This window comes from Notolepis coatsorum (genome assembly GCF_963971535.1).
Source record: "Notolepis coatsorum genome assembly, chromosome: 18".
Taxonomy (NCBI): Eukaryota; Metazoa; Chordata; class Actinopteri; order Aulopiformes; family Paralepididae; genus Notolepis; species Notolepis coatsorum.
In genome coordinates, this window is record NC_140182.1 from 44,179,676 (window position 1) to 44,193,829 (window position 14,154).

At 42.7% G+C, this 14,154-nt stretch overlaps 2 protein-coding genes across 4 annotated transcripts in view; one reads left to right on the forward strand and one right to left on the reverse strand.

Moving 5' to 3' along the window:
- Positions 1-1,308: 1,308 nt before the first annotated feature.
- LOC311245343 (leptin-like) lies at positions 1,309-1,911 on the forward strand (the record flags this gene model as incomplete). Its single annotated transcript, XM_084335186.1, has 2 exons — positions 1,309-1,461; positions 1,570-1,911. 2 exons carry the CDS (start codon positions 1,309-1,311, stop codon positions 1,909-1,911), a joined length of 495 nt encoding a protein of 164 aa, XP_084191312.1.
- A 6,843-nt stretch (positions 1,912-8,754) lies between these two features.
- Positions 8,755-14,154, reverse strand: part of rbm28 (RNA binding motif protein 28) — a 38,410-nt gene continuing 33,010 nt past the window's right edge. For all 3 annotated transcript variants that reach the window (XM_084334816.1, XM_084334817.1, XM_084334815.1), the window contains exons 19-20: positions 13,533-13,647; positions 8,755-10,518 (exon numbers count right to left, since the gene is read on the reverse strand). In XM_084334816.1, coding sequence (XP_084190942.1) covers positions 10,378-10,518; positions 13,533-13,647 — 256 coding nt within the window. In that variant the 3' untranslated portion in view covers positions 8,755-10,377. The remainder of the gene's footprint in view (positions 10,519-13,532; positions 13,648-14,154) is intronic.

Here is a 14,154-nt window from a genome sequence, read left to right on the forward strand (position 1 = left end):
TGTGTGTGTGTGTGTGTGTGTGTGTGTGTGTGTGTGTGTGTGTGTGCGTGCAAGAGAGAGAGAGCGAGACCGAGAGAGTGAGAGTGAGAGTGAGAGTGAGAGTGAGAGTGAGAGTGAGAGTGAGAGTGAGAGAGAGAGAGAGAGAGAGAGAGAGAGAGAGAGAGAGAGAGAGAGAGAGAGAGAGAGAGAGAGAGAGAGAGAGAGAGAGAGAGAGAGAGAGAGAGTGTGTAAATGAATGAAATATGATAGGGTGGTGGTCACCAGGTTGTTTTGTCTTGACCCCCCCCACACACACACACTGCTGTCCCCCTCACCAAGGGGACTCAGAGGACAGAGAAGAGAGGGATAGGTTAGTAAGGGGGAGGATAGGGGAGAGAGGGGGGGGGTAAGGGGAGAGGTGAGTAAGTGGTGAGTCAACAGCCCTCCTCTATAAGATACCCTGATGGAGAGGACTGGCACACACACACAGAGAGCGACCGTAAGGTAAGTTTCCCCCTCCTCTACTGCATCTCCATCACATCATTCATTATCCATGTCCTCCATCTCCGTTGTACCATCTGAGAGCTATCTCTCTCAAAACACATTCATCTTTCATCTATTTTTGTCATGGTGTGTTTTGAACCAGGGTTTGGGGGCCAATTAAATCAATTGTTGAATAGAAGTTGCAACTAATGTGCTAATGGTCAAACTTCAGTTATTTAAAGTATTGATAGTTTGGATTTTTACAACCTACAAAAAACACATCCTGAGGTGAAATCGAATATCAAAACCCTGAGGTTATTACAGAGAGCTGTGTAGCAGGCAGTTTTCTAAAGTAATTCTCATCAGCTCGTCAGACTGCCTTTTCTCGTAAGCATCGTCACATATCAGTTACTTGATTTCATTTCACTTTATGCACCTCTGCTATGAGTAGAAGATTCTCTAAAACCCATTCCTGACAGAACATGTAGCAAGGACTGAGAGAGTAGGCTTGGGCGTTTGAAGTGTATCCAGCCAGAATCTCTGATCTTTGATCCTACTGGTGTACACAAAAGTGATAGCGGTTACTGTAAGGAAGTACAGGTGTGTAAAGTGACGGCACGTAGACATGCACCTTTTGATGGGTTTATAACCAGAAAAGACACAGACGTATGAGAGCAGAGACTATAGTGGAGGAACATGAGTGTGAAGAGCATAGCATCATATATGTGTAGTGTAGTGTACTATTTATATAACTACTATCTATTTGAAAGTTAAACATTTCTCTCATCCTCTTTCTCCAAGGAGCTGACCGAGAAACATATCCTGAACATCCCGTGTATCTCAGACATGGATTACTCCCAGGCCCTCATGCTGTCCTCTCTGCTGCAGATACTCAGTTTAGGAACTGCAGCCCCTCTATCCGGGGAAGCTAAGATCATGAGGTCCAAAGTCAAGCGGGTTGCTGAACAGTTAGTGAGGAAAATAGAATTCGCCACTCAGGTAATTATTTAGATACTTCACTGTAACTGTTCTCCCTGCAAACAGTCAAGTATGATCACACAGGCCGGTGCGTTTGAATGAAACATTTACCTCTTTCCATCTCTCCAGCCGCTGTTGCCTAATGGTCCGACCGCCAACTCGCCTGCCGACAGTCTGGACGGCCTCTCCTCCCTCGTGTGGCTCCTGGAAGACTATCAGAGCCTGCTCTCCGAAGACGTGGACGGGTTCGTCCAGCTGAAGGAGGAGGTGTCCTCGCTGAGGGGATTACTGGCACCCTGGATGAGGAGGAAATGCGGGGAGACCCAGAGGCCAAAGATGCAGGGACGGCTAGCAGAGCTCCAGAGCTCCAAGGACGTCCACACTTACACTGTGACCATCGAGGCTCTGATGGGACTGAAGGAGCTCCTCAGCGAGCTACAGAAGAACCTAGATCTCCTTGAGACCTGCTGAGAGACTGGGAGTGCCAACCAGCGGTAGTTAATTTATTGAAGCTATTGAGATGAATATTTATTGAACAATTCTCAATCAGTAGCTGAATTTAGGTAAGTTTGTGGAACGCTGAGAATAGAATTTTCAATCTGGCTTCACTCACCTCCCGCCCTTTTGATGTATTTAACTTGTTTTTATAATGCATTTTCAAGCCATGTATTCTATATTATTGAGCTATTTATTCATATTTAGAAAAGAAAAAGTATATTCTGCAGAAAATGTGCACTTTCTCAAGCAATGTTTACATGCATACTGGTAGTTTAACAGAAGGATCTGAATTCTAACTCGACTGATCTGAAGGAAAATGGGACTGTATGTACTAGGCATAGAACTAGCAACAAAGTGAGAAATAAGGACACACAGCGAAGATCAGTTGAGTAAGGTAGACCGCTCCAGATGGATTCTCACTATGAGCACTGAGCAGTGATGTCATGCTTTGAGTTTCCTGAAACCGGCATAGGACAGCCCATGCCAGGAAACCCAGATGTTTTTGTATGAGAACTGAGAGCTAAAAAAAGAAAGAAAAGTCTTCCTCAGTGCAATATCAACAGTCCCTCCGGATTAACATACTGAAATCTACTCTATTTATCTTGAATATTTTTGTACAACGGGACATTTTTGTACTTATATTTTATACATGTATTCCAAAATATATGAAAAATATTTTTGTTATAATATTCGAATGTGTCAAAGAGCTGATGTTGTGTTTTAGTATGACTGGAGAAATGGGTCAAGAGTAACAGGAAATAAGTCATAGTTCATGTGTAATATATATATATATATGTGGGTGTTTGTGTATCTCAGTGTGGAAAAAAAAACCCACAAAAAACGAAAGAACAGTTGCAATGTTGTGTGTAGGCATATGTGCACGCTTGGGAGGTCATCCGTTTATCATTAACTTCTCATGTAATTTCCTAGTCTAAGACAAAGTACTATAAGTGTACCATGACCTGTTTCAAGGTTCTCAAATTGAACTTGTAGAATTCGGTTAGTCTAAAAAGCTGAAAGTAAGAATTTGAACAAATCTGTGCTTTTCCACTGCCAGTCGGAAGACCGTTGTACAATCAACACAATTATGTCTGTATTTGATTATGGTGACATTCTGTACACACATGCCTCTCCCTCCACTGTAAAACCCCTCGATGCCGTGTATCGTAGGGCACTGTGTTTTATCACTGGAGATACATTTCTCACTCACCGTTGTATTTTATGTTTCACTTTAACTAAGTGAAAGGACTTGCACTGTATTTTGTTTCTCTATACGGCTCTGCTCATGGAACTTCCCCGTCATCACTGCTCTTTGATTGCTTTTAAATAAAGCACATATGGTCCTAGGTCACAGGGTTACTTTGCTTTAGATACACCACATGTAAAAACTGAGCGTGGCAAAACCAGTTTTAAATACTATGCTCCATACCAATGGAATGCACTACACAGAAAACCTTGAAATAATCATCTTGTTAGAAGATGTTAAAGTACTGAACTCTTGATGTTTTATACGTTTAGCTTGTACTCGTTTCCTTTGATCTACATTTGTTCGTTGTCGACTGCTGTATGGTGATCTATGACTGATGAACTGTACTTGTTTGTACAATGTGTTTTTATACGTACACAGGTCTCTCTTGAAAAAAGAGATCTCGATCTCAGTGAGACCACCTGCATAAATAAAGGACAAATAAAAGAAATTAAAAAAAAGTTACGTGTGATGGAAACTGACCCTGTGAAGCTGCTCTCGTACACAACAGTAAACCCCACCAGCTAGATGACTTTCACCACACAAACCTACAGGCTCTCACACAATGACAAACTGGGGAAGGTGTTTTGATGTAATTTAATAATAAAAAGAAATAATATTAACAATGAATTTATGTGAACAATAGCTGGTATTCTTACATTACTCCATCACGAGTAATTCATGGCAACAATGTTAACATGGTCACATAGACAATAACATTTTAGGAATAAAGGATGAATTAACCAAATGTATATACCACCCCATAACAAAAAAGTGGTAGTGACCAAAAAGATTATGCCATGTACCATCGGTATCATGGTTTAAGTTGGATTATACCATGGTGGTATAATTAAATACAAAAGTGGTACCATGGCAAGCCATGCCTTTTACCATGGCAGCACAATGGTAAATCTGAAAATACCATTAAACTACTATAGTACATTTATTGTAAGGTACCGACTAGTGCATTTCTGTACACCAGATTTTAAATATTTAACAAAGACCAATGTTAATACTATAGCTTTACTTTTTTTTTGTCCAGTCTATTTTCAAAACATCAATATGTTTAAAAACCAAAGCTTTATTCTTGCAGCTGCTGTACAAATCATTGACCACAGACTCACACAGATACAATACAATTCTCTCATACATACAGATTATGTGTACACGAGCGCACAGAGCACAAATGCGCGCACGCGCACACATACTTTATTTGGTTCCACAAATTATATTACATAAACAGGGAATCAAATGTATCGGGGCCAAGCAGCACTGAACACTTAAGGGTACACGTCATAGCACCTCCTTTGAAGAAGTCCACCATCATCCCTGTACCCAAAAAATCTACGCCCGCTTGCCTCAACGACTACCGCCCTGTAGCCCTCACCTCCATAGCCATGAAGTGCTTTGAGAAGCTAGTGAAGGGCTACATCTGTTCCTCCCTCCCCATCAACCTGGACCCCCTGCAATTTGCATATCGCCCCAACAGGTCCACGGAGGACGCCATAGCCCATGTGCTGCACACAGCAGCATCACACTTGGACAAGAGGCAGGGGAACTATGTGAGAATGCTGTTCATCGACTACAGCTCAGCATTCAATACCATAGTCCCCTCCAAACTCATAGCCAAGCTCAGGGACCTGGGCTTGAACTATGACCTCTGCCAGTGGGTCTTGGACTTCCTGACGGGCAGACCCCAGGTGGTAAGAGCAGGCAACTGCACCTCCTCATCCATCACGCTCAACATAGGGGCCCCCCAGGGCTGTGTTCTGAGCCCCCTCCTCTACTCCCTGTACACACATGACTGCGTAGCACAGCGGAACAACAACACAATCATCAAATTTGCTGATGACACAGTAGTGGTGGGCCTGATCTCTGCCAACGACGAGAGGGCCTACCTGGAAGAGGTAGAGAATCTGTCACAGTGGTGTCAGGAGAACTGCCTCTCCCTGAACGTCAGCAAAACAAAAGAGATGATTGTGGACTTCAGGAGGTCGGGGGTCAAGGACTACAGCCCCCTCAGCATCGACGGGGTACCGGTTGAGAGAGTGAACAGTTTCAAGTACCTAGGAGCCCACATATCCGAGGATTTGACATGGACCACACACATTGACAGTGTTGTGAAGAAGGCACGACAACGCCTCTACTTCCTCAGGCGCCTAAGGAAGTTCCAAGTCAGTCAGAAGATCCTTAGGAACTTCTACTCATGTACAATAGAGAGCATCCTGACTGGCAACATCACCTCCTGGTTTGGGAATAGCACTGCACAAGACCGTAGCAGACTACAAAGAGTGACACGTTCAGCCGAACGCACAATTGGAGGGGGGCTTCCCACCCTCCAGAACATTTACAACAAGCGGTGCAGGGGGAAGGCTAAGAGAATTATTAAGGACTCGAGCCACCCGAACAACTGCCTCTTTGAACTGCTGCGGTCAGGCAAGCGATACCGGAGTCTTAAGGCGAGCACAGAAAGACTCAGAAGAAGCTTCTATCCCCAGGCCATCAGGCTGCTAAACAAACAATAAACACTATGCAACAACCATCAAATGCACACAGCACACACACCCACTCACTTAAACAAACAACACACTGCAGCACCCACTCTCCACACTTTAGATCACACAAACACACTTTATATTTATTGATAAAGGATTTGCACTACAACTCGTACACCTACTGTAAATTGTACCTAAATTGCACCTCATCCCATTTCTGCCTTGCACTATATAGTATTGTATATTAGTACACTGCATAGTATTGTATATTATATGGTAACTCAGTTACGTCTATTCTGCATCGAACATTGTACATATGTCTATACTGAACACTGTGACCTCATTTTTTTTACTTCTAATTTACATGCTATACTATGTTATTTTATTTCATACTTATCTTGTCTTGCACAGTCTCTGGAGCGTAACAGTAAGAAGCATTTTGTATAAAAGTATTCTGTACTTCTGTATGACAACTATTAAATAAACTTGAACTTGAAACTCCTTATCCACGTGGCTAAGCTGCCAATAATAGCTGAGACAGAGCAATATTTGGCAATTTGTTTGGCTTTTCTTTTAGACATTGCAGCAATTCTCAGACCGGTCATGGTGCATTTGTGTACATGGCCAAGACTTCCGAACACAAGTACACTATATCTACACCTATACCCAAGGTCAGCCATCACACTGAGCAGTGGTTGGTATTTGATATACTTGTCCCGGAAGGCCTGGTCCATGTACAGATCAAAGGTACAGCCTACTTCTATGACCAGCACCTCCCTGTGGCTGGTGCAACAAAAACAACGTCCGGTGTATTTGGTATGTTAGCAAAAACATCGTTGGTAAGGCCAAACCACTCTGGTTTCACTCTGGCATGTTTGTACATTGCTGCACTAGATGGTGATATGTTCCGTACCACATCAGACATAATGTCCACAATACGGTCATGACGAGCGATGTACAGGTGTTTGTATGCATTACATCCATTTGTTATGTGTGCAATGGATTCTAGGTGTTGTGAATCCTGATGGTTTAAACAGAATGGACTGTGAGTTTGAGGATACCAAGTGGACAGATTGTATTGAGTGGGTAATACCTGCAGTCTTGCTTTGATGGTACATTTTAAAACATCCTCACCAACAGCGGCGTTCTTATACACTGAGTGTGAGACCGAGTGGTCAGCAAACTCCAAACAAGCTAGCTTTCCCTGTAGTCTGAGTCCACACCAGTGCTGCCTGATCTCAGACTGCTTCATGCTAAGCAGAACCCTCCTTGCAGAGTCTCTGTGCAGTTCGACAGTCTCTTCCTGCGGTGTTGTGATGTTGGCCTTCACAACCACACAGGGGTCTGTGATAAGTTCACCAGAGACAGGGACTTCAGTCTGTGTGTTGGTGAGTCTTGTCCATTTCAGCTGAACTCCAGTCTGGTTGCAGAGGTCATTGAGATCTGGCCAGTCAGACCAGACCCCGAAGCCCTTGGCCCGAGAGTCCAGTTTCCCAGAGTCTTTCTTCCTGAAGCCGAGGAAGTTATTCTGGTCTGCGGTGGCCAGGGGGATCTTCCTTCTGCGTAGATCCAGCAGGAGAGAGGCCCTGGCCATTTCTCCGACGGTGACATCATCATTGTTAATCATGTGGAGCAGGTGGGCTAGCCTGGTGGCTATGTAGGTCCACTCGACATTGGGGACTCCCAGCCCTCCCTCTCCACATGGGAGAAAAATCATGCCCCGTGTGGAGTGTGTGTTGAGGCCTACCCACTTTATGACCAGCTGAACAGTTTTGTTTGTCATTTCTCTCAGTGCCTTGAGAGCGATGTGTACATTGGCAAAAAGGTGTTGGATTTTAGCCAGAGCCACCTCTCTTACAGCCTGGAACTTCATGATGACGGGGAGGGGGGACATGTCAATCAGGTGTAGACGATGGGGAAACTCTGTAGTGAGCTCCTCGACCTGCTCCCCCCACTCTCCAGCTGTTAAACCTGTGGCCAAGGTATGGGTAGGTCTTATTACGGGAATACACCTTGATGGGTTGGCCCATTACAAGAAAGGAGGGGGGCTTGTCGTTCTTGGCCTTATACCAGCGGTTGCCTCCACTGTGGCACTCATGGAGTACGGAGTATGTGCACGCTTGGGAGGTCATCCGTTTATCATTAACTTCTCATGTCATTTCCTATTCTAAGACGTACTGTAAGTGTACCATGACCTGTTTCAAGGTTCTCAAATTGAACTTGTAGAATTCGGTTAGTCTAAAAAGCTGAAAGTAAGAATTTGAACAAATCTGTGCTTTTCCACTGCCAGTCGGAAGACCGTTGTACAATCAACACAATTATGTCTGTATTTGATTATGGTGATATTCTGTACACACATGCCTCTCCCTCCACTGTAAAACCCCTCGATGCCGTGTATCGTAGGGCACTGTGTTTTATCACTGGAGATACATTTCTCACTCACCGTTGTGTTTTATGTGAAAAAGTGGGATGACCTTTTAACTAAGTGAAAGGACTTGCACTGTATTTTGTTTCTCTATACGGCTCTGCTCATGGAACTTCCCCGTCATCACTGCTCTTTGATTGCTTTTAAATACAGCACATATGGTCCTAGGTCACAGGGTTACTTTGCTTTAGTTAGATACACCACATGTAAAAACTGAGTGTGGCAAAACCAGTTTTAAATACTATGCTCCATACCAATGGAATGCACTACAGAAAACCTTGAAATAATCATCCTGTTAGAAGATGTTAAAGTACTGAACTCTTGATATTTTATACGTTTAGCTTGTACTCGTTTCCTTTGATCTACATTTGTTCGTTGTCGACTGCTGTATGGTGATCTATGACTGATGAACTGTACTTGTTTGTTCAATGTGTTTTTATACGTACACAGGTCTCTCTTGAAAAAAAGAGATCTCGATCTCAGTGAGACCACCTGCATAAATAAAGGACAAATAAAATAAATTAAAAAAAAGTTACGTGTGATGGAAACTGACCCTGTGAAGCTGCTCTCGTACACAACAGTAAACCCCACCAGCAAGATTACTTTCACCACACCAAACCTACAGGCTCTCACACAATGACAAACTGGGGAAGGTGTTTTGATGTAATTTAATAATAAAAAGAAATAATATTAACAATGAATTTATGTGAACAATAGCTGGTATTCTTACATTACTCCATCACGAGTAATTCATGGCAACAATGTTAACACTTTAATCGCCGTTGACGCTGAAACACGTCTTTCCCCGCCATGCTCATTCTGCCGAAGACGCTGGACAGCGTCTTTGATATCAATATTTCAAAAATCTGTGATCGAAATCATATTTCTCCCCCGGAGACATGAGATGTACTGTTGAGTCCCTCTCAACTCTACCACGGTTCAAGAGCGCCATCTGGTGGCCGATCGGCGGATCGCCCAGGGGAGAAACAGGAAGTGGAAGCTGGTGCTCATTGCAATTCGGTCCGATCACTCGGTAATAGTCCCAGGACTCGAGCTGATCACAACGGATAGTGATCAGTTACAAATAACACGATAAACAACATGATTTGGACGTATATACTATTATACAACCTGGAAATGGATAGGATATTTCGACATCCCATAATAAAAAAAAATCTGTTCCACGCTCATCTCCCAACGGCGAGAGGAAGCTACGGTGAGTTTCAGCGTTATTTTGTAATGTCTTCGATACTAACTGCTCTGATGATCATATCACCCACACTAGATGAATGATATAACGTTGCCCACGGAATTATAAACGACCCCCCGCCCATCCGGTCAACATCAGATCATACGTAGTAACTCCTAGAACCACGTCCAGTTGACATTTTTTATCTCGCACAGATTCCTACCAAACTGTATTTGATCATCAATATAATGCATTTAGGGCTATAAATCAAGTTCTGGAGAAAGCTGCAGAAAACAATAAAAACATACTTATACTTTAGACCGTATTTTAGTATGAATATGTGAATGAAAAAGTATAACGTTGCTACACCCTGAACAATATATATAGGACGTTGAATGGGCCATAGTAATGTCAATTGAGCAATACAATTTAAAAAGTTATAGCCCTGCAAAGGGGAACTTCTCCATGTTAAATAGGGCTGGCGAGGGATGGTAAATTATGAATTTAACCCCGGCGATCAAAGTGTTAACATGGTCACATAGACAATAACATTTTAGGAATAAAGGATGAATTAACCAAATGTATATACCACCCCATAACAAAAAAGTGGTAGTGACCAAAAAGATTATGCCATGTACCATCGGTATCATGGTTTAAGTTGGATTATACCATGGTGGTATAATTAAATACAAAAGTGGTACCATGGCAAGCCATGCCTTTTACCATGGCAGCACAATGGTAAATCTGAAAATACCATTAAACTACTATAGTACATTTATTGTAAGGTACCGACTAGTGCATTTCTGTACACCAAATTTAAAATATTTAACAAAGTCCAATGTTAATACAATAGCTTTACTTTTTTTTTGTCCAGTCTATTTTCAAAACATCACTATGTTTAAAAACCAAAGCTTTATTCTTGCAGCTGCTGTACAAATCATTAATGACCACAGACTCACACAGATACAATACAATTCTCTCATACATACAGATTATGTGTACACGAGCGCACAGAGCACCAATGCGCGCGCGCACACACACACACACACACACACACACACACACACACACACACACACACACTTTAACTGTCGAACCACTTGTTTCTCTTCAGAATCCTGGTCTGGTTGTCGCTACCCATCAGTTTCTTCTTGTACTGTTGCACCAGACTGTCAAAGCGGTCCTCGTCTCTGTTCCTGAGATGCTTCTTGGCTGCTTTACCAGTCTGGAAAACAGAACAACAGGATTCACACTCTTACACTGACCTTTTTTTTTCTCCCTCATTGACTGCAACAAAGAGATGAGATTCTATTCATGGAGTCCAGTGGGGAGGGAGACCCTCATCTTCGTCACAAACATCCACTGCAGGTAGCCGACTACAGCTCAACCTTTGAGCAGCGATGGCCAATCGGAGAGTGCTGTCGCTGTGATGTGTTTAGCTATGATTCTAAATTATCTTCCAAGCCCCCCACCCCAACAACTTACAATTAGGGCTGCAACTAATGACTAATTTGGTAGTCGACTAATCTGCCGATTATTTTTTCGATTAGTCGACTAATCGAAAACCAATGTAAACAACAACAACAAAAAACATTTTTTTTTTTTTTTTTTTTAAATGACCTATCTTTGTGAAAGTGGCTTCTCAGCTCTGGTCCAGCTGAAGACAGAGCAGAGGAACAGATTGGACATTGAGCATGACCCCAGAGTTGCTTGTCTACCATCACCCCAGACTTTGAGACTCTTGTCAGGACCAAACAACAACATCATAACATGATGATCCCATAGCAAATTAAAATAATGACTCATGAAACATTTGAATTTGGATCTTTAAGCCACTTTAAATGAAAATGTATTTGAAGAACAATACAGCAATCACTCATAACAAGATAAATAAATTAAATAATACAAATTAAAGTGGAAGTGTACTTTAAATAACTTTTGTTTGCTGTGTGTGAGAGGAGTCCGTGTGTGTGTGTATGTGTGTGTGTCTTACTCTGATCGCTGTGTGAGTGAGAGGAGTGTGTGTACTGTGTAATTTGTGTGTGTGTCTTACTCTGATCGCTGTGTGAGTGAGAGGTGTGTACTGTGTAATTTGTGTATGTGTGTGTGTCTTACTCTGATCGCTGTGTGTGAGTGAGAGGAGTGTGAATGTGTGTGTGTCTTACTCTGATCGCTGTGTGTGAGAGAGAGGAGTGTGAATGTGTGTGTGTCTTACTCTGATCGCTGTGTGTGAGTGAGAGGAGTGTGTATGTGTGTGTGTCTTACTCTGATCGCTGTGTGTGAGTGAGAGGAGTGTGTATGTGTGTGTCTTACTCTGATTGCTGTGTGTGAGAGAGGAGTGTGAATGTGTGTGTGTCTTACTCTGATCGCTGTGTGTGAGTGAGAGGAGTGTGTATGTGTGTGTGTCTTACTCTGATCGCTGTGTGTGAGTGAGAGGAGTGTGTATGTGTGTGTCTTACTCTGATTGCTGTGTGTGAGAGAGGAGTGTGAATGTGTGTGTGTCTTACTCTGATCGCTGTGTGAGAGAGAGGAGTGTGTATGTGTGTGTGTCTTACTCTGATCGCTGTGTGTGAGTGAGAGGAGTGTGTATGTCAGGGTTTCCGTTAGAAAAAATTGTTGCCGGTCTCCGTGACCTGCAAGATTTCAATCTACCGGACAAATGAGATTAATTCCGGTCATAGTTTATTGAGCTTTAAAACAATTGATAGGCAGGCAATATAAAGAATGTCATCCTCAAGGCATGTAGATTTATAATATTATTACTTAAAACTAGGCTACTTTTGCGTATACAGTCATTAATTAATATATTCCAAATAAAATAAGTCCCTCGATACTCCGTGCTGCTGCTGACTTGAACTAAAATAGACCGCGTATGTGGGCAGTCGGTCCGACACTAAACAGCAGTCTGTTATAATCACATTTTTATGAGCTAACGAATTCCGTTATATTGGACATTTGTATTAATTATATCAAGCGAAGAACTGAGAAAGCAGAGAGACGGCAACATTATCGTGGTTTGCGTGACGACTCTCTCCACCTCGCAACGACTTATTTGCAAAGAGTATGGCGCTGCAGAGAAGCTGATTTAGCTGTTATTGGCTCTTTTCTGGGAACCGCACAGCAGCGCCCCCCACCCAACATTGGCTGAAAATGGCCAAATTGGAGTACTGCTGGAATACTGCATTGTGCCGTTGCCTCTCTGGCTCTGCAGCTTCACACAAAAGTCCGCACACCAGCACTAAGCTCTCGCCGACAACGTCGTTGTCATTATTAGAAGCAACGAGGAAACAAATGTAATGATCGTTTCGTTCATCGCATAGGCTATTTAATTTTAGCCTATTTTAATACAATTCAAATAATCAAATTGTGCTTAGACTCAGGGAATTATTTTCACCGGACATTAAGACCGGAGATATTAAATAAGTCGGACTTCAACAGATTTTGCCGGTCAAAAACCGGTAATTACCGGCTAACGGAAACGCTGGTGTATGTGTGTGTGTCTTACTCTGATCGCTGTGTGTGAGTGAGAGGAGTGTGTATGTGTGTGTCTTACTCTGATCGCTGTGTGTGAGTGAGAGGAGTGCGTGTGTAATGTATTGTGTGTCTAGTCTGATCATCATCTCCTGCAGGGGAACAATGTTTTCAATGTCCAAAATTTGCTATGGGATCATCATGTTATGATGTTGTCTGGAACCCTGAGAAGCCACTCTCACAAAGATAGGTAGTGCACACAAAAAAAAAAAAAAAAAATTAAACAAATTTTTTTTTTTTAATGACTAATCGACGCAACAATTTCTCGTCTACGATTTTTTATAATCGACATCGTCGATTATGTCGACTAATCGTTGCAGCCCTACTTACAATTAAGAAATATTTATTGGGGGAAAAAAAGGTTCAGCACAAGGATCTTCATCTGGTTATCTTGGGAGTCCTGTGTTCTACTGTAGTCTTTCAATTCAACATTGTGGAGTACCAGGAAACAGCTGTAAACATTTTGCAAATGGCAGGAAGAACGGTTATTTACGGCTGTCACATTGGTATAGAGACAAGGAAGCGCAGGTGTCTGATAAGCTATTGATGGACGATGACTGCAAACGTTTCCGCAGGGGTCAACGAAACCCCGTTTGTTGACAACAAACTCGCTCACCGTCTAAATATCGGACAAGGTCCCCAGATCAACCGGCTGTACTGAACATTTATGGACTTCTGGGTGACTGATAAGAGTGTGCATTAATGTACCTTGGCTCTCTGTGTGGGTTTTTCCATGTTTTGTAGTCCCTGTCGTTCCTTCCTGCTGGGTCCATTCTTGGGCATCTTGGGTGGAGGAGCCTTTGGCTTCCCCTTATCACGCAGCCTACAAGAGACAGAGGTTACGTTTGAGAGAGACAGAGGTTACGTTTGAGAGACACAGAGGTTACGTTTGAGAGACACAGAGGTTACGTTTGACGTAGGGCTGCCGCGGTATTGATTTTTTCCTTACCGCACAAATTAGCGAAGCCATTCAAACCGCTGCCGTAACCGCAATACATAAATAAACTTTTCGAATGCATTTATTTCTGTAGTAGTCTATTCTTTATAGCCTCTAGTCTAACGTTAAATGTCTATCTTTATTCCAGTGTTGTCATTAAAGAGGACGACTTTGCAGCAGGAATATTGGTTGAAAACAGCTGGCTGTTCAGCCTGTTCTTGAAACTGCTGGTCGCGACTTGCGGTAGCTAACGTTAACCAAACGCTTGGTTCAATAACCAACTAGGAATAAATTGACTGTGTCCTATCTATCTGCATAACAGATAATAACGTCATGGAATCGTTTGTTGTGGCCAGCGAATTAACACCAGCTAAAGGTAGTGATGGATCCGGT